This window comes from Trachurus japonicus, chromosome 17 (assembly GCF_045865225.1).
Source record: "Trachurus japonicus isolate A0001 chromosome 17, Traja_1.0".
Classification (NCBI taxonomy): Eukaryota; Metazoa; Chordata; class Actinopteri; order Carangiformes; family Carangidae; genus Trachurus; species Trachurus japonicus.
The window spans coordinates 32151070-32172576 of NC_140923.1; the positions used below are offsets into that span (position 1 = coordinate 32151070).

Here is a 21507-nt window from a genome sequence, read left to right on the forward strand (position 1 = left end):
CGGCCTAAAAGAGGTTTTACCTGAAAAAATACACAGTTCCATTGCTCGCTATAATATCATTTTTTTCAGCCCTTCAAAGTGCAGGAAAAACGCAGTTTTTATTTGGACCTAACCAACTCACTTATCCCTCCGTCCAGGGTTAGCGCCCGTCTGATCAGCAGTTGGTTAGGTCCAAATAAAAACTGTGTTTTTCCTGCACTTTGAGGGGCTGGAAAAAATTATATTATAGCGAGCAATGGAACTGTGTATTTTTTTTCCAGGTAAAACCTCTTTTATGTTTCTTTGGGTCTGTTCACAACACTGTATGTTGTAAACCTCTGGGCAGGGCTATGGGCTGGCGTTGCTAACGGGAGGAGTGCAGAGAGTCTTCTACTGCAATTAATGTAGTTAGGGGCTATTTGCAGATCAAGCAACCCCACTTTTTAAAAAAATGCTACTATCCCTTTAAGGAACGCATGATGCCAGGTGTTAGAGATTTCACTGCTGTTTGTGGGACAACAGTCATTTTGGGAAATACTGTAGGCTACTTTAACTTAGACTACCAGTCCACCACCAGAAAAACAAACAAATATCAGAAACATTGTATTATTTGAATATGATTTTTAATGAAGCACTTTGAAGGCACTCTTAACTACAGAGCCCAGAACTCTGGTAACAAGAATTAACTAGAGGTTGAATGACGAGACTGATACCACACTCATGTCTGCTAAATATGTAGCTAGGGCACATACTGTAGAGGTTAGCTTAGCATAATGACTGGAAACAGGGGGCAACTGCTTGCTATAGAGTGTGGCCATAGCATGAGTGAGTCACTGTATCCAGCCAAGAAATAGCCAAAAAAAAAAAAATCTGGTCCAATTTCATCATTGTTTTTGTGCATGTTTAACAAAACATGTCATATGTGGTCTGTGAGTTTAGAGGTGATAAGGTAAGCTAACATTTTCCAGGCTCTACATTTATATTTAGCACACATTATTAATCTTCTGGTCTAATGATCAGCACAATGCAAGTAAGCAAATTAAGCAAAATGCTGAACGAGAAAAACGATCACTTTGTCAGTGGATATATTACTGCATTAGCGTCTAACTACACAATGTTGTAATAAGGAAGGGTGACTGTGCTGGGGCTGGCTGTGTGTGTGTGTGTGTGTGTGTGTGTGTGTGTGTGTGTTTGTGTTTTTGTGTTTGTATGTGTGTTTTAGTGTTAAAAGATGACGGGAGAGAGGAGTGATGAGAAAAAGAAGTGTTCCTATGAAAGTTTAAAGATGAAAGAGGCAGAGGGAACACAGCTGAGGGAGTTTTTCTACTCTCTCTCTCTCTCTCTTACACACACACACACACACACACACACACACAGAGTCTCCAAACATATCAGTTTACTCACCTGCCTCTGCTGGCAGACTGTGCTGCATGCAGCCAGCAAACAGTGGAATACAAATAATGTTTAAATGTTTTAACATCAGGGATTCGGTTTGATTTATGACTCAGGTGTCTGAGAAGTACAGGAGTGAACCAAAATAGTAAAGCTGCAGGATGTAAAACCAAGACAATGAGCTAAACAATGTTACATACACTGCAGTGCACTGTCGCATAATAGCTTTCCTTGAATGCATCACCACAGGCAACTTCTATACAGTAGGAGTATAGTCGTGACGGTAAATATAAAAATATTGATCATAGCTTTGAATATTGATTTAATATCATTTTTTTGAGTCAGTGTGACTGTAAGTACTGTACGTTCAGGAGCTATCAGTGAGGCACATTTGGAAGGTGATTGGTGTGAAAAGTTTAGACTGATGTGGATTGGCCCAGTGGACCACAGCCTAGACTAGGCTGACCTGAGAGCAGATGCCATACATACATAGAGCAGCTCCAGTGTGAGTGCAGCAACCCAGAGGGAGATGGCCAGAGGCAGAGATGAGAGCAGCTCCCCCTCCGGATGGAGAGATTCCAAGTTCTCCCACTGTCTTCCCAGAAATTATTCAGATTTTATGTTTGTGCTGCAGTTATGACTTTCTGTAGCTCCCTATACCTGTTTGTGTCAGTTCACAATAAAAAGTTATAAAGTTTTAAAGTCATTACTTGGTGTTTATTGAAAGAGTCAAGAGATTTTTTTTCTCTATAGGAGCAGGAACTTCATATATTACTTTTCTGTCACATGCCCAATATTGTCATGGTGTGGTTATATCTCAAAGGTTTCTCTCAGTAGATTCAAAGTTTAATGCAGAGGAAGCAATCTCTTTCCAATAATCATGCAGTATATGCTTACCACTATGAAATCTTGACATGAGAGATATGTCCCCCTGATCAAAATACAGTGGGGGAAATAAATATTCAACACCTCAACATTTTGCAAGCAAAGTCAATCTCTTAAAATGTAGACCAGATATTGATAATAACTTCATAAAAGTACACAAGTTAAGAAATTACAACTCTTCAGTCCACAAAAACGTTATGCGAAAAAAAGTGGAGTGACACTCTGGGGAAAAAGTATTGAACATGCTAACAGAGGTTTACTTGCTGAAAAAGTCCTTCAATGTCAGTTTTAATGTGCTTCCTGTATGGAAAAAAACTTTCATTTTGTTGAAGATTTTTGGGGGTCTTGCTGGTGAATCATGATCTTCAGTCTCTTCTACAAACGTTCTATTGGATTTACTGTAAGTCTGGTGATTGACGAGGCCAGTCCAACAGCTTTATTTTCAGTCCTTTGAACCAATTTAGGCTGAGTCTTCAGTATAGTATGTTGGGGATCATTGTCCTAGACAGAGATCCAGCAGCATCTCATCATCATTACATTGACTAGCAAAAGATTCATGGCACCATTCATCTTTCCTTCAATAATTTGGATTCCAACAGCACCATGTGATGAGCCCTGAACCAGGATTGTTCCACCTCCTAACATCTCTGTACATACATTATGGTATTTTTAGGTCAGAATGCAGAGCCTTTCCTCCTTCAAACATTATGTTTTATTGTTGTCCAAAAGCTTGATTTTTGTTTCCTGTAGTAAACTTCAAATATGCCTCAACAAACATTTTCTCCAGCAATGAAGCCTTCCAGCTTGAATGGAGTAGGCTACATGGTTGTGGAGAGAGGACTCCCAGTTGTTTTCTTTGTGATGACTGTATTGGCTGCTTCAAAGCCTTCCTTGAGTTTTGTTCGAGTGGTTCTTGGGCTACTTCTCTAACTTTCTGACTGCCCAGTGAGAAATCCTGTTGGGAATTCCATGTGAAACCAGTTGAGTGATGTTCCTTCCACTTGTGGATAATGGCCTCAACGGTGCTTAGCCTATAGGAACAATTAGGAGTTGGGAAATCTGTCAGTAACAGAAACATCTCCACGATGATTAACAATCTTCTTTGTCTCTCTATCCATTGGTGGGGTGTTTCTTGCAGGAAAGTTTGGTGACAAATGATTTCTCACCTGTTTTATCTTGCACATGGCTTAGATTTGAAAAAAAAAAAAAAACAGCATCTGTTGAATGTATTAATTTAAAATCAGGTCTGGTTTTCTCCAGTTTCTCAACTTCTTTTTTCCTTCTAATACTGTTACCCCCCCTCGCTCTTCCAGTCGCTCATCACTTACTCCTCCTCATCAATGCTCCAGTTTCTAAAGAAAAAACAATTCTTTCTCTTCTTTCTCTCCAACCATTCACCTCCCTCCCATCCAAACACCCCATCTTCACTCCTCTTATCTGTCTATCCTCCTCTTTCACCCATCTCCACTCCCTTCAATTTTTTGAATAAGACATACTTTTAAGTGGTGGGTGGTTGTCCCTTTCACTTACCACTGATGCATGTCTCTGCAAATGACAACCTAGAATTTGCAATTACGGAAATGGTTTTTCGTCATTTTTTATAAATCAAGCCTTGAGAATCCAAAAATGGGTTTTCGACATACCAGAAGAGACTGACACCACACCAAAGCTGTCGCTGAAAGATTTTCTCTGAGGTGAGTGCGCTTCTCTGGCTATTTGTCTGTCAGAAATGAAACTGTAATCATATATAATGGAGCCTTGCACATATTACACGTGCACCTGTTCTCTACAATATGTCTAGGCATGCACGTGTATCTGCACTTCCCAGAAATCCAATTACATCCATGAGTGGAGGTCGGCGGAGGGAACATGCACATAATGTACCAATATAACAATCAGACAGTCATTCATAAACCCAGGAGCAGCACAGCTCTCTAAACATTTCACAGCTGATGTTCACATGTTCACGTGTCATTATGTGGAATGATAGGACATGCTCCACTGCGGCTTGGCATATAGGATCATATAATTGTAATGTTTTAAGGCTTTTGGGCGGCGATTAATTTCAGTATGAATTAACATCATGGGTTAGCAGGGGGAGGATTGGACACCATGTATTGAAACAAGGTGATGAATAGTTACATAAGAGTGGTAAAGGTTTGATAATCCTATAATAACTTACCAGCAGGGAGACATTGAGACAAAGGGCTGCCATGAGCACAATGATTAATTGATGATTTCCGGGTGGAGGTTCATTATTGTGTCTGTGCTCTCAATGACAAAACACACTTCACCACTCTCTGTCGCACTCAGCTACCTCAGTGCTCTCTTGTAAGAAGACAATGGTATATCCTTTCCCTATACATCATTGATCAGTCGATCTAAAGGCTGCACATACTGTACTGCTGAAGAACCACACAAGAGAACAATTGACCAAAGTCAAAGGGAGAAATGAAGGGGAACAATGGGATTCGACTTTAGCAGTTTCTGCAACACAGTGCTTTGTGCTCTTAAAGCCACACACAGATATTCTTTTACATCTGCAGTGGTTCCAATGGCCATGTAATGTGAAAGGGTTTGACACGATGCACTCAAGTCCATTCATTTTGATTGAGACGTTTCCCATAATTACACCTCATAAATTTAGTTTCACTCTGTAATAGGCCACATTTCCCGAGACAAAGACGCTCTAACTGCCATACAAGGAGGAGTGTGGATATTACGAATCCTTTGGCTGATTTATCACATTTTGATCGTATCTCTGCTCACAATGCCGCTCTGTAACATTCAGCCCAGTAAAGAACTAAGCTGATTAAGGGACCCATTTGTGAGGTTAATAGAGCTATCACATTGTGGTTGTTTTTGTGGCTTTCAGGGCATCTCAATAAGTCTTTAATTTGGAAGTAACCTCTGACAATGGTGCTTTCAAACATCACATAATTCTGCTTTAAACATTAAAAACACAAAGATGTGAATGTGATCCTAACGTGATATGGTTTTACAAAACTTTCTCTTTCAAATTACTTCAAGTAATCTGTCAAATCTAAAAGAGATTTATGTGAGACATGGTGCTGTGTACTGATGTGCTGACAGCCATTACATGAAAAGGGAAAAGGGAAGGGATAGTTAAACATTTTGCCAAAATTCACCTGCCCCTACAGTATGACTATAGGGATTATGGCAATAGGTAAATTTGCCAAAATGTTGAACTATCCCTTTAATTCAAATGATTTATACCAAACGAACGTGGTTCAGCAGAGAGAAGACATGGTTGTTTTTTAAGATGTGCAGGAAAAGGAAAAGTGAAAAGGAAATAAAATGAGACCCATGTGTTGTTGCACACCACCACTCTCTCTCAGTCCATCCACCAATCCCTCCGTTCCTTTTCAGAGTCTCTTCCCCTCTCTCTCCGACTTCTCAAAAGTCTCTCCTTTGTATCTACCTTCCCACTGTCACCCTGTCATCAACCTGTCTCTCTCTCCGCTCCTCAGTTGGCCAATTCATTGCACACTGAAGGTTTGTGCATGTGCTACAGGTCTGAGCTAAAGTTTCAACTCAGAACAACAAAGGAGATGATGGCGAGGAAGGAAATAGACAGTCTTGGAGAAAAATATACCTTCCTCAGACAAAATAAATAAAAAAAGAATGGAAAAAACTAAAAAAAAAAAAAAAAAAGCACATGGAGAGATATTGAAATGGTCTTTCTATAAGGCAAACTGTAGACACACACACATATATAAGTATACATGCCAGAGGATTTCTTTTCCAAGGTACACTCTTATCTGTTCCTCTGCACTTTCTTGGCAGCCTTCCTCCTGCTTTTTCTTTGTCTCTGTCGCCTCTTTATTTATCCTCCTCTCTTTGGTGAAAACCATAATAATTTCTCAGGGGATTCCTGTGAGCCCACTACTCGCCCAAAACAACAGACATTAATAATTTGTCCAGGGACTGGGTAATGATACTGTACCCAAACACACACACACAACATTAAGATGAATCGAGGGCCTGCTGGGTTCCTCAGCAAGAAGCAAGAAGTTCAACCACGAAGCTGGATGTGTGAGTAAAGACAAGAAAGATTGTGAATGGAAAGGGAGGGAAAAACATCAAAGAATAATGTGTGTTTGTGCGACTGAAGGTTTGACAGTTCCTTGGGCTTTTGCCAAACAGCCTCACTGTTCAAGTCTTACTCTCTAAGTAAAGTTTTATGTTTCATCCACCAATGGGCATTTATCATCATTAGGATTCCAGCAGTTTCATCAATAAACAAATGAGACTGCGATATGCTTATTTAGGTCCCAACACATCAGAAACAATTTATGAACTATGGACCATAAAGGTCCTTGGTGCTGCAGCGGACAGTATGAATATACAATATGAAGGTCAATTGATATGTGTGGGGAGAGGATCAATACGGTCAACACATGCAAGGTCTGGGCTTTATTTTCTCACAGGGATCAAGGCCTCGCATCGTTGGAACGTCAATGATCACAACCACAAACACAGCCTCATTGATTCAGATTATGTCACATCACACTGAGGCTGTGAGGGCTGGTGGCGCTGAGATGGACGGACACTCATAAAGTTACTCACCATGAAACGGTCACACAACTTGTTAGTATCACACATTCAGGGCTACCGTTTTCATTACTGCTTAATCTTATGAGTATTTTTCAATTATTTATTGTTTAGTTTCCAGAGATGAGAGAGGCATCCTCACATACCATGTTAGGTTATATTGGCAGTTCATATCCCCCAAAATATTCAATTTAAAATGATTAACAACACAGAAAAACGGCAAATCTTTGTCAGAGCGCCTTAAATCAACCAATATTTAGCCGTGCTGCAGCTCTAGAGATGGCAGTGTTGATCAGTAAGTCCACCAATTTGTTCCAGACACAAATATTGGATCAAAGATATTGATGGTCCCCTGAGCATCCTGTTGTTTAGCTCATCGAGCCGATACAATGTTTCACTTGCAGTGAAATATGTTGACATTTTATGGACGGATTAGCTCAAAATCTGGTAATCAGGTGTTTGTGGTTCCAGACAACAGATCCCACTAGTGAAGATGACTTCTACCTCTAGTGTCAGAAACAGTTTGGTTCAGGGTGAAATGCTTTGGAAATAACTATTGGATGGATAAGGTTTGTATTCTCACAGGTATCAAATGACACATCGCCTGCAAAACTACTGAGCCTGAGCTGTAATTTGTGTTACACTAATTGGAAAATTGTAGCATGTTGCACTAACACTGCAGTTATTGCTATGGATCAACAGGTTAACACTAATAGTGTGCTGGCATTTACCTCAAAACAAGAGACCTAAAAGTATGGCTTGAACAAGTTCATGTCTTATCTTTGTAAAGAGTCTTGCTGGGTTTTTTGTTCATTAATATTCAATGGGACAGAAAAACACATTCAAATACTTTAAGGTTCATTAATGCAGTAGTTGTCTCAGGGTAGTAATAAGCTGTTGTGCATCTGAGCGTCGTGTGGAACACATCTTAATTTATTTAAAAGAATTCAGCATGATTCATTCAGCTCTCATGCGACTAACTAAGGTGGCTGCAATAAAAGATTCCTCAAAAGAAGAAAAGAGGTAAAAAATAATTAACTCTTTAATAAAAAATACATTTATAAATTCGGCAGCATGAACTTCTCTTGAACAGTTCCATCAACCCAGGAGGAGAGAAACAATGACAACCAGCTGTACAGTAGGCATTTAAAATAAACCACATCCTGGGAAGCAAACACATACAAATGAGGAAAAAAACAAAACAAATTGGTTTGAAGGAGAAACAGCGAAAACAATATAAATGACTCTGAAATAGCAGAGTGAGTTTCTGAAGAAACTTCTGTGGCAAACAAAGACCAAACAGAACTGAAAAGAGTTTTTCTAACATCAATGTCAACACCACAAGGTTCAGTCCTTTTAATACAACTACAGCAGCTTGGTATAAAGACAAACAACACATGGACAGACTGTGGAGGCAGCCCTCACATCAACATGTCCTAACGCACTGGTTTCCTGTCAGTTTACCACCTCACATACCAGAATGACAATGATAAAACTGACTCTGGATCAGTGTTGAAGGACAGCTTCATCCAACGTGGGGAGGAAAACTGGAGTCACCAAACACTTTATACTGAAAACAGTGTTGCATGTGCATTTTATCACCGGGATACAACATGACAGGGATGAATGCTCAATGATATTCTCACAACTGGATAGCACTGATGGATGGACAGACTGGGAGGTCACAGGTTCTACAGCAGCCTTATTGCACACAGGAGAAAGCTTTGACTGGAGGTTGTTTTCTAAAATCAGTCCTGTACATCCTTTATAAATATATATTTTTTAAGCCTTTTAATTTACTTAGGCAGATAGCAGGTTTGTTGTGGCTCCAAATGAGCTTTTTTAGAGGCCATTTGAAGTTTCTGCCCAAACAGATTGTGCTCATACTGGAGGGCTTTGTGGACATATGGAGGAGTTGGTTGGTTTGGAACAAAGCCAGGGGGCACGTGTGAACATAGACATTTATTTTGTGATTAAATAGATGGATGGGGACCAGTTGGTGAAGAGTTTTTTTTTTTCCATCTTTTTCTACCAGTGCTTCTGGTATAAACAGAAGCACTGTATCATCATGTGTGGCCTTTTTGACAACAATAAAGTGAATTTTTGTAGGAAGCCTTATATTGCTCTTCCTGTCACTGGAGTGCTCAAACGCTGAGTAAATATGATTTTAAAAAAGCAGGACAGGCCCAAAAGTTTTCCATGTTGACTGAGTTGGAAACCATTTTTGGTCTTTGCTCAGGGCTCTACTGTGACAATACAGTCACAAAATTGCATTGTCATGTCCAGCTGTGAGTTCAGCCAGAGCTGACACGTACTAGAAGTTTATAAATTATTGCCCCTAAAGCTGCTGACCGAAACATCACAGTTGTGGTTTTAAGTGATGATTATGGGGCAGGATCTGTGCCTTGGGGTACATTTCACTACGTTGCTGTTATTAGCTGCCAATGTAGTCTGGGTGCATGCAGAAAATACCAATGCTGGCTGGGGTTTTCAGCTGATGCACTAGAGTTCTGTGTGGGCAAAGTGCTTAGAGGGACAGAATGAGGAAAGACTATACTGTATTCAGGGTGAGGGGAGATGCCACTGATTGGGTGGCCTTGGTGTTATTTCTTCATTCACATATGGAAAATGTCTAGACTCAGACCTGGTTGCACAAATATTATCTGAGTAGTCAAATGTGTTAGACAAGCCATCATTTAGCTTGTAGATCAGTCTAATGTGATTTAGTCTGTTTTACAAGACAAAATGTGGCCTATGCCTAAACAGTTAGCCACCCAACCCCGGGCTAACTCAGAACAAGAGCCATGTTAAAGGGATAGTTCACCCAAAATTTAAATTTCACTCATTATCTACTCACCCTCATGTCAACTAAGAGCTGTGAGAATTTTCAGAGTCCTCCGTTCCTTCTCTGAGTTACGGGGGGGTTCGTGCAGCAGTACTGTATTTGTCCATATAATGGTTGTGAATGGATACCAACTTTCTTTGTCCAAAAAGACACACCAAAAAACATCCAAATACCTCCATACTGCTCATCTGTAATGTCCCTCTTGTATTGAAGCCCCGACATGAGAAATTGCTCCGAAAAAAATTAAATAAGTCTATATTTTAAGCTTGTTTGTAGCGGAAGCTCCCAGTGTCTTGGTTCACTGCTCTTCCTGTGTCTGTGCAAATCACGCCGGCGGAACAATTTCTGATGTCGGGGCTTCAATACAAGAGGGACATTACAGATGAGCAGTATGGAGGTATTTGGATGTTTTTTGGTGTGTCTTTTTGGACGAAGAAAGTTGGTATCCATTCACAACCATTATATGGACAAATATTGCTGCACGGACCCCCCCATAACTGAGAGAAGGCACGGAGGACTCTGAAAATTCTCCCAGCCCTTAGTCGACATGAGGGTGAGTAGATAATGAGTGAAATTTGAATTTTGGGTGAACTATCCCTTTAATCAACAACTGCTGAACATGAAACATGGCTCACAACTTGCAGTGTTGTTGACAATGCTGCTGAGCGACTTATGAGAAGAGAGAGTTATTGCAGACAGTTAACACGTTGTGTAGTTATAACACTGTCAGTTGGTTAAATGTGCCCAGAGGAAACGACCCTGAGTCTGACTGACGAGTTACTAGAAATCCTGCCATCAATATATTAAGAAAAATGTTAATTTTTTTATTCCTGTGGAGGTTTTTGTGTTGTTAGTCTTTGCCTAAATTTTCCGTGTGAAATATTGAATTCCTCCAGAAAGCAAAAACTTTAAGTCGGAGTGAAGGGAGCTCAGTGGTTCGACAGAGATGGTGAGCATTTTAAAATAAACCCAAATTTACACAGAATTCATGTCAAGCAAATCCCATTTTAGACAGTCAAGAACTATACAGCTTTGTGCAATAGATGGATTTAGATGCATTTGATCTAAAGTGTGACTATTACTTTGATTTGTAATTTGTTATTCAGGGGACACATGCGGTGAAATTCATGTTTGACCTGCCCTGTAATGGACATGACAGTCTTCTTTGTCCCTAAGCATTGTGTTAAAATATATTAAAATAATAAACCATTATTTTGTTCACAAACACACAAGACTTTCTTCATAAAGAGTATTTTGTTTGTACCCTTTGAAAAATAAAATAAATTAGACAGTTTTGTAGGCCCTTGGACAAACTGCTTCTCTGATCTTCTGTCTCCATCAGTTGTCTTGATTCGGGTCGACAATGAACTCGTTTGACCTTTGACTCTTAGCACAGAGGGTGAGCAGAGAACTGCAGCGATACTAACTTCCCTCATTAAGCTATAAAAGTGCACATTTTCCCTGGACTCCACAGACTTTCAGCAGCAGACAATCTTCATCATCACATCCCCACACTTCTTAATAACAGTCAACAGGCAGAGTGATTTCCTGTGAAATACAGCCTGGAAAGCCAGTTAAATATTACCATTGAGTTGTGCATGGATGTCATAGAGGTACAATATTATTTACTTTTAACTGTTCCTGAAAGCAACTGCTTCAGGATCCTACAGCTGCAGTCCAGGGTGTTAACCTCTAATGACCTACATGTACAAACACTGGACAGTTTTTGTGCAGTGATCAGTAAATGAGACACAAGTTTTCAGTCAAACTTCAAAGTTCTTGGCGTGTTCTTTTTAGAAAGTGCTGCTGTGTATATTGTGCTAATCATTTTGGCCTCTTTAGATTCACATCCAGCCTGACTGTTTAATGACACTGACATAAGAGATGATTAGAGTATCTCTCTGCTGTTGGTCACCAGTGTAACTGTGGCAGTGATGATACCAGTAAGAGGATCTGACGGTATGTTAGCACCCAGAATCTGTGACAGATCTGTTTGAGAGACAGTCATGGGCTGACCCAATGGTCCTGGACACACAGGTGGATGACTTCTATTTCTTAATAACTATGACAATGACATCTTGCAGACCAAAGTCAAACTGTGTCTCTTTTTCTGCACTCAGGCCATATCCCTGTTTCCACAGTATGAATCAATGGAGCAACAATGTATTTTGTGCTAGTTCAGTGAAACTGGGTTTGATTCCTCCGTACTCAAATGACAGTCTTGTGATTGGAAGTGTGAGTGAAGTGTTCAACAGAATGGATCAGGGGCCTATTCCTCTTCCTCTCCTCTGATGATGATGTTTTACCGAGGATGAAGGTCCAATCAGAGCTCAGCAGCCTCAGATTTCTGTCACCGCCTGCACATAGAAATCAGACTGAGATTAGATTGAGAATATGCTACATCTCCCTATATGAACTACAGTTATATCTACACAGACTTACAACAGCAGCTTTCACTTTTTAGGCCTTTTCTTTTAGCCTTTATTTAACCAGTAGCTAAGAAAACATTCTTATTTAAGCAATGGCCTGGTAGGAGGCAAAGACCTCCTGCTTTTATAACATAGTACAGTTATAAAAGCAGCACAGCATTCATTTAAATCAATTCCATACTTTTTTTCCTTATAAAACAGTTAAACAAAGCAGAAAACTTTCTCCCGTCTATCAGCTAAATATGCCTCATTAACAGTCTCCTCATTGCATCACACTGCTGCCTGTCGACCTGCTGTTTATGTCTGCTTGCTTTTCTTTTCTAACTTTTCTAAACAGACATAAATCTGACCTCATGTGGGGCGAAGTTCAGTGTGCTGAAAGAGCATAACCGTCACAATGACAGACAAATAGCTACAGATGCAAGATTTAACATCTGGAGCAAGTTTTAAATGTGGATTAGAGGCTCTGAATGTTGTACAAAGTGACTAAGCTATAATATCAAATAAAATGGACAGATGGACAGTCACTGCTGGACGCTGAGAGGACAGTACAGTCTATTTATAAGAGTCCTGTGTGGATGTCATGACCACGGTGCTGTACCTCTGCCTGGTTGTGGATCCATAGTTATCTAACATCTGAGTGCTGGCCACCTCCAGATTCCAGTCACACATCTCCAGCAGCTTTAGACACTCTGACCTGCTCCTCAGACCCAAACAGAACAACTGCTCCACCTGCAGAGACCAGCAAAGACCAGACAATAGTACAAGGGGACAATATGAAAGGGTCACAGGGTGCAGTCGGCATATTGTAAAATGATTTCAGTCTTTGTACGAACACAATGGATTGCATTTTTCTTTCTCTTCTAAACTTTTCCACCACTATTAAAGTGGACCTAAGTGTTCCCCTGTGCTCGCTGCCATCCCAACACATCCTCCATCCTCCCACTGAGGAGCTGTGGATGGCCGAGACACATCAGTGACTACATATGCTTTTTATTTATAGTCAGCTCATTGCAGCAGTAATGACCTGCTTTTCCCTCAAGGCCCGACAAAGTTGCTGCTATCGCATCCTGACATGAAGCAAAGACGACATTACCCGACTGTGAAGGACTACCTGTTTGTAGTTATGTGCTGTTCATAAACAAAGTTATTACAGAAAAGGCCCCAGGCCTGACCTCAGACGCTGTGAACTGAATCCCTAAGGATGATTCTGCAGCACAGCAGTGTTTACTGAAGACTAGTTCCCATTTAATAATTGTAGCACTACCAATCCACTTCCTGTCATCTTTATTTTGGTGGATTAGAACTAGGGAATATTGGTGAGAGTTGGAAAATACCTCAGAGAACTGGTGTCTTAGAGGCAAAAGTTTGTCACACAAAAAAATGATTTAACTTATTCCTGTTTAATGCACTTTGCTTTAAGTTATTTTTAAAAATACAGTTAAAAAAACATTAATGGAAGTATTTTTGAGGGCAAAAGTAGTAGTAGTTATTTACAAAACAGAAAACAATATGTACAGTTGGAGGGTTTTAAATCTGAATGCATGAGGATTGTATGTGGAGTCCCACAAGGATCCGTTTTGGGACCTAAACCTTTTATTTTATATATTAATGATATTTGTGAAGTTTCCAAGATTCTACAGTTTGTTTTGTTTGCTGCCGATACTATTTTTTTCTGTTCTGGGGATGATTTAGAGCTTATTGCTGAAGATATCACTAATGAAATGGTTAAACTTCAAAGATGGTTTGATGAAAATAAGCTTTCATGGTTCATGGTTTTTACAAATCGAAGAAAGGATGAAATTGTACTTTCATTTGCAGGAGAGAATATTGAGAGAGTGTCTGTATTTAGGTTTTTGGGTTATCCAAATAATAATAATAACCCAAAAACCATATAGCATATGTAAAAGCCAAGGTGGCAAAGAATATTTTTATTTTGAATAAGGTTAAGTTTGTCTTGGACACGAACACACTAAGAATGCTTTACTGTACACTTATCTTGCCATATCTTAATTATTGCGTGGAAGTGTGGGACAATACCTATGCAAGTAATATCACTCCACTGTTTCTGCTACAGAAAAGAGCAGTAAGAGTTATCCACAAGGGAGGCAACAGAGAACCATCAGGTAGATTTTTTATTTCTGCAGGTTTATTGAAAGTGGGCGATCTAATAGAACTTCAGACCTTAAAAATAATGTATAGAGCAAAGAACAGATCATTACCAGAACATTTACTGAACTTGTGTCCACTGCTATTTTGCTTGTTTGTTTTCTTGTTATTATTATATGTTTCATCATCTTTATTTTTCTTTAAAGGGATAGTTTACCCAAAATTCAAATTTCACTCATTATCTACTCACCCTCATGTCAACTAAGAGCTGTGAGAATTTTCAGAGTCCTCCGTGCCTTCTCTGAGTTACGGGGGGGTCCGCGCAGCAGTATTTGTCCATATAATGGTTGTCAATGGATACCAACTTTCTTCATCCAAAATGACACACCAAAAAACATCCAAATACCTCCATACTGCTCATCTGTAATGTCCCTCTTGTACTGAAGCCCCGACATGAGAAATTGTTCCGCCGGATTTGCACTGACACAGGAAGAGTAGTAAACTGAGACACTGGGAGCTTCCGCTACAAACAAGCTTAAAATATAGACTTATTTAATTTTTTTCGGAACAATTTCTCATGTCGGGGCTTCAATACAAGAGGGACATTACAGACGAGCAGTATGGAGGTATTTGGATGTTTTTTGGTGTGTCTTTTTGGACAAAGAAAGTTGGTATCCATTGACAACCATTATATGGACAAATACTGCTGCGCGGACCCCCCCGTAACTCAGAGAAGGGACAGAGGACTCTGAAAATTCTCACAGCTCTTAGTTGACATGATGGTGAGTAGATAATGAGTGAAATTTGAATTTTGGGTGAACTATCCCTTTAAATAGAGTATAATATTGGTGTTGATAGTAAGCCAATGCAATTATAACAATAGAGAGGGGCAGGTACTATAAGTTTTTCTTCATCCTGCTCCTTTTCATTCATGGTGAATATGTGTACATTATGTAAATATGTGCAACCATGTGAAGTATGTATAGCATGAATGGAATAAATCAAAATGAAATGAAATCTCACTTTTCTGTTAGTGCCTGATTGAAACACAGGGAGTTCATTTCCTGGATGCAGTGCATAGACAGTTTCCTGTGCAGAATGATCTCACCTTCAGGTAATGCACAGCTTTCTGGACATTCCAGTTGTGGTTCTGGAGAGCAGCTTGACACTCCTCTATCGTCACACCGTGAACTGCCTCCTGCACCTGAGTCATCCCAAAACAACAACAAAAACAGTAAATGTCTCTGCTACATCTAACACCACTCCCCCTGCCTCTGATTCCCTGGTCATGTGTCTTTTCCTCTTAGTGAAATCATCTGTACCTACTTGACATTAATGCATCACGTACTGCTGATTTACAAACTGACAAGTAGATAATACTTTTTAGCACTTATCCAAGCTCCTCTGTTTACTTTTAGCTTTGCATGAAGAAGCCTTTGATAATGATTGTTAAAGTGATGAGATTTAAGCTTCACTGCATTTGATGAGGCTTTCTGTGCAGTCCGTCTCTTCACAAACTGAATTAAGTTTGTTTGAATTCAAACTCAATTTTCAGCTAATGCTAATTTCACAAATGTAAAAAACTGACAGTGTTACTTAGTGTGACAGGACTTTCTAGCAATAGTCATGGATTTTATATCAATATTTTATTGCATCATTATTTCTTTCCTACTTGTATAAATGTCATACTTCATTGACATCTATGCAAACGATATTACCACATCACCTCCACCTACTTCCTCTGGCAATGTGTGAACCACAGTCAGTCAGTCAGTGAAGCCCTCTGCAGTACAGGTTATATATAATCCCACATTCCCACTGCAGATGGAGTGCAGCCACACATCTCAGTATCCACTACAAAATGCCAAGTGCCTGATCAATGTGGAGCCCCTGAGTTTCGCAGTGATTCTGACTCCAGTTCAATCAGGTTCAATCGGTGTCAGAATCAATTGGCCAGCAAAAAGAACCAATCAAACTCTGGTTACTGGTCTTTAAAATTCAACTCTCAGCAAAAACTAATATGGCTTCTATCTCCGAAGAACAGCGTCTTATTTTTTAAATATGCTATGAGAAGTTAACATTTTTTTTGCTGTTTCATTGTGAGGGAAATAAATGAACGTATTTGTATGCTACCAAGCTTTGAACTCAAAAAGATATTCAAATGGAGCTTCGTGTTTAATTAGTCTAATTCACTGACTTTTATAAGTTCAGCTCCAGTTTGAATAGGGAGGTAATCTGTTCAATTATAACAGATATGAGCAATTAAACATGTGCCAGCAGTTTCAAACCCCTCTCTTCTTCTCCAAGTATCAAACACACACACACACATACACACACAGCCTGAGTGGACAGCCAATAAAAATGACCTTCTGTTGCCCCCTTGTGTTCAGTGTATAAGCAAATGTAAGATAACATACATATAATATAAACTCATTTCTTGCTAATCGAATGTAATTGGTAGATCTCTAGAGAGAGTTTCAAATGAGGCATCAAAATGCTTTGTCTGCACTCTATTACATCACATTTAAAGTCTTATTACTTATTGTAATTCACAGTTGTGTGATAAGGTCTTAATCTCACAATAAAGGAACCGCACGCTCTCACATTAATGATAGAGAACTGAGAACCAATGGCTCTATGTTTAAGGACTTTTTATCTAATAGTATTCAAAGTAGCATTAAGGAGGACATGAGGTCAACTTACACAGATAAAGTATCACACTGCAGGGATTCAACATCCATCACAGAGAGTGTGAAAGCTGAACTCTAATACACAGGAACTTTCTGAACTGTAATATTATACATATGTTTCAACAAAGAAGTTGCAAAAGGCCATGGATGGCCAGGATGTCCGATCTTACAGAAAAAGAAGAAAGGCCAGCAGCACTCGTGTCCTTCTCAGTGTTTTTTTTATTGCAAACTGCGTCGGCGCTAAAACACATTTGCAATAAAAAAAACACTGAGAAGGACACGAGTGCTGCTGGCCTTTCTTCTTTTTCTGTAAGTGCAACCTTTGGCCGTGCATCTCTTCACTTTGTTCCTGAAAGTTTTTTGGAGAGTGCATGTTTTTCTTTGTTTTGAATATGTCTGATCTTACCATTTTGACCCTGTCAGCTGAGTTCCCTCCTCCGTCTGTCCTGGTGCACGGCGCGGTGAGCGGCGGTGGCGTCAGTCCTTCTGAACAGACCCGAGGGAGACTGACCGACGTCTTCATCCCTGACCGTGGTCCGCCAAGACTACTGTTGTTGTTGGAGGAGAAATTTGCCTTCAGCTCGCCCGTCTGGACGAGACCCTGTCCTTGGGTGTGTCCCTGGATGGTCTGTCCGCTCACCACCATCGGTCTGACGGTGGCGGTGTTCGCGTGGCGTACGTGTCTCTCCTCCACGCCGCCGCCGGCAGGAAGATTCTCCGCCTCCCTGAAGAAGCGGTCGTATCGATCGAGGTACGGCGGCCTCTCCGGCAGAAGGTAGTAGTGGGTGTTACTGACTTTACGTCCGTCACGTACAATGGGCAGGATGCAGGGGCCTTTACTGGGGGGGTCCTTCCCCTGGGCCTGGGCCTGGATCACTTTGGGTGCAGCATATTTAGGATCTGAGGCAAAGCTGTGTGTGGTAGGCATGAGTTTACCTGGAGAGGTGGAGAGGTAGGAGCCGTAGGCGTGTGCGGTGGGGGGACAGGGTGGAAGGGGGGCTTGCATGGCGGTGGGGCTGACAGAGTAGACTCTCTGCTGGGGGGAGCCCACCACCAGGCCCATGGGGCTAGGAGTCCTGGATCCTGGCTGGGACAAAGGATCCCTTGGAGGAATCTGAGGCGGTCGGTTCTGATCTGGGACTGAAACGTCCTCTGTGGCTGTGTCTGCTGGTGTCGGGGACAGAGACAGATCTCTTGACCAGCGAGCAGATGTGTAATCGCCCCTTTTTATAGGGCGAGGGGGGATGGGGACGCGTGGGGGGATCTGGGGTCTGTCTTCATTGGAGGACAGCTGGTTTCCCTCCGGGGTCTGAGACGGCGAGCTAGAAGGAGCGCCGCTTCCTGTCGGTACGTTGAGCCTCCTCATGCACTCCTGCTGAAGTTCTTGGAAGATTTCTACAGACTGAGAGAAAGACGTGGACAGGCACTGGTTCTGCCTGCTGGGAAGAAAGAGGTTGTCCTCCAGGCCCGGTCGGTCTGTGCCCCTGGAGACAAGACCCTCAACCTGCACCTTGTGTCCAGAGGACGGAGCCTCGTCGGCCTCGTCTGGGTGACACACTTCGGTCTTCTCGTCTTCATGCTGCTGCTCTGAGCTGTTGATGGAGCTCACCTGTGTGAGGAAAGACAAGGTAACACACTTCTACTGCGCATGTCGCCTGCAGAAAGAGAGCAGCAAGAGCCGCGATCATGTCTTCTTGTGTCTTCTTGATAAAAATAACAAAACGCGCAAATTTTACAGAATACTGTCAACTCCCACCCCTTTCAAGGCAAATGAGAGAGAAAATAATACATTGGCAATTCATTTTGAGCAATATAATGTGTCAGACACGCTGGTTTGAATGGTGATGAAGCTAGATATGCCCACAGGCACAACTGTAAAACTGCAGCCAATGAGTTGTGAAATGTTTACTACGACAGTGACTGAAGACGAGGTCACATACTAATGGAAAGCTGAGATTAATTAACGTTAAGCTATATTGTTTTAAATGGCCGGTACATACTCAGCCATGCACGTAATGTTCGGGTCAGGATGCAGTTGTTCCAAACGTTAGACATGTCCGTCCTCTTCCCTCGTCTCTGACCAGGCAGCACCTCAGTCCTCACAGCCACCATTGAGTTTTGTAATCGTGTAAGAGTATTTTCCTGAACATTACTGTATTATCGGTTAAATAGCTGTAGGTAACGTTAGGGATGCACAGTGTTGTTTTTACCGATGACCGACGCCATGCTGTGAGTGTCCCGTGGCCAAGTTGCCGTTGCCGCGGTACAAACTCGATCCTCCATCCTGACTTTTTTTTTTCTTTTCTGCCGTTATATAACCAACAGTCTATGTATAAAACACACACTACATCAGTAGGTGATAAATTGTCGTAGTAGGCTGACAACATCGCTAGCTAACACCGCTTTGACTACACTAGATCCATGGAGGTAACCATGACAACCGGTTCTTTCTGCAGTCAGGTTGTGCACACATCCTGACTTGTTGGTAAACAAAGAATCCCTCTATATGATGAACAATTTTCAGCTCCAGTAAATGTCCTTGGTCCTTTTCAAGGTTATAGGAAACTTATGTTTAAATTGAACTTCAAAACATGATTAAAATCTAAAATTTGTTAAAATCTAAAATCTCTAAACATGATTAAAAGGTAAAATTTATAAATATAAAACAAAAACCTTGTATTCAATTTGAAAATGAGCCATCCTAATACTAAGAGGCGCCTCTAATTTACTAGATCTTTATGACGGCCATTTGGCCTGATGGGCTTTGATCTATGTATGTTGATAGATTATATACTATATATATTCTATGTCTTTTCTACTTTAGCACAAGGTGTGTTCTGATTTATGTATTTCCCTTAACCATGTGACTCATCATGTGACCCTCAGGGGAAGGTTTAAAAATGGGGCGTCTTATACAGAGTTAGTCTGAAGAAGAGCAGTGCGCTCGAAACTTTACTGTCTTTTTATTTTTGATGTGCTAATAAATCTGCACGTGAGGGAGCTGAAGTGTGCGGTCTCCTCTTTTCTGTTTTCTGTCCAGCTTCAGTAAATGATAATGGAACCAGGTGATAATAGAAGAGACAATATGCTGTATCAGCTCCTACCGTACCTCCATATCATCTTCATCCTGGGCTACGTCATCATAGGCTGGCGGTGGGGGCAACGGCCGTGAGTCCCAGTCCACTACGGGTGTGGGGTGTAGGGGTCGAGGCAGTGATCTGGATGGACTCTGAGGAGGAGTCCGGTCCAGGATGTTCTCTGCCTCCAAAACCAGCTTGGCCAATGAGGGGATCTGAATTTCAACCACGGGTGAGGGGGAGGGGGAGGGTGTGGGTGGGGGGAACTCCTCCCCAAAGTCAATGAGAGACACTTCACTGCTGTGGTTGTAGCCGGAGCCGGGAGTCCGGCTGCTCCCCTGTTTGCAAGCAGAGACCCAGGCAGCGGGTTTCAGCTTGAGGCCTTTGATGGAACCCGTTTTCCGAAGTGATAATCTCTTCAGTCCTGCAGAGGTCAGATCCTCGTCCTCGTTCACCGGATCATAGCAAGGCTCTGCAGGAAACAAGCACACAATACACTTATTAACATATTGGAAAACTTTAGAAAGTAATGAGACTGAGATCACTTCACGTCACAAAATACACTCTGCTCCAAAACAGTCTTGGGTTGGAAGTTAGTCCTAAAGTGCACAGCAAAGGACACTGCACACCTGTTAGAGGGACACAAGGGTGGAAAAGATGAAGACACAAATATGTCGAGAAAGAAATAAACGCTGATGACAGAATCACTGCAAACACAGGCAAAGGAGAGACAAAAACTATGGGATGTACCTTTGAAGAGTGGAGCAAGGAGGGAACAGAGAGGGCAGGAGCAATGGGTGAGGAGCTGCTGAGAGAAACCAGACTTACTGTTGATTAACACTGCTGGCTGAGGAGGGCGGGGAGGAGGCTCCTCTGGAGGAATAAAAACACACACCGCCACGCAAAGGAGAAACAGAGGGGGGGAAATGACAGTAGCAAAGGTTAAAAAAAAAAAGATTAGAGAAAAAAAAGCAGGAATTATCAGTTTGCATATGACAGGTTTTCAAGTAAATGTTAGCAGAAAAAAAAAAAAAAAGAAAGCAGAAGTTGTTTTGATGGCCCAAGATCAGCACTGATCCCAGTCTGTGGTTTTAACAATGAGTGGCATAAATGTACAAGTAGAATCTGCTATTGTGCTGTAATCAGTTGAATCAGTGGACTTTGTAATAAAAAGATCCACATTTGCAATGAGGATTATTTGAGAATTAAAAACACAATCTTTGGGAGGAAATGCGAGCACGTATCTTTAACGTGTAATACACGATGAGAACATTGAAATGAAGGCCTGCAGGTGCATTCCAGGGCCACAGACAATAATCTGATGTTCTTGACTTAAAGGGATAGTTCACTCAAAATTGAAATTTCACTCATTATCTACACTGCCCTACAACGCAAGAAAGGGGTAACTTATTTTTTGTCAAAAATGAGATTTTGTCATTTTTGGGACATTAAAGGTCTGCTACATCATGCAGATAAATATCTTGACTCAACGTTATCTTATTTGGGATATATTTGCGGGTGGTTTT

The 21507-nt window shown here is 41.1% G+C and overlaps 1 protein-coding gene across 12 annotated transcripts in view; it reads right to left on the bottom strand.

Moving 5' to 3' along the window:
* Positions 1–10777: 10777 nt before the first annotated feature.
* The window catches only part of LOC146971107 (activated CDC42 kinase 1-like), a 67558-nt gene continuing 56828 nt past the window's right edge, over positions 10778–21507 (bottom strand). For 6 of the 12 annotated variants that reach the window (XM_085805159.1, XM_085805166.1, XM_085805156.1 and 3 more), the window contains 6 exons: positions 20732–20854; positions 20014–20453; positions 17311–18513; positions 15323–15418; positions 12707–12837; positions 11792–12033 (listed from right to left, as the gene is read on the bottom strand). In XM_085805159.1, coding sequence (XP_085661285.1) covers positions 12027–12033; positions 12707–12837; positions 15323–15418; positions 17311–18513; positions 20014–20453; positions 20732–20854 — 2000 coding nt within the window. In that variant the 3' untranslated portion in view covers positions 11792–12026. Of the gene's footprint in view, positions 12034–12706; positions 12838–15322; positions 15419–17310; positions 18514–20013; positions 20454–20731; positions 20855–21507 lie in introns of all 12 variants that reach the window. The other 6 variants (XM_085805163.1, XM_085805168.1, XM_085805162.1 and 3 more) reach the window with 3 other exon arrangements.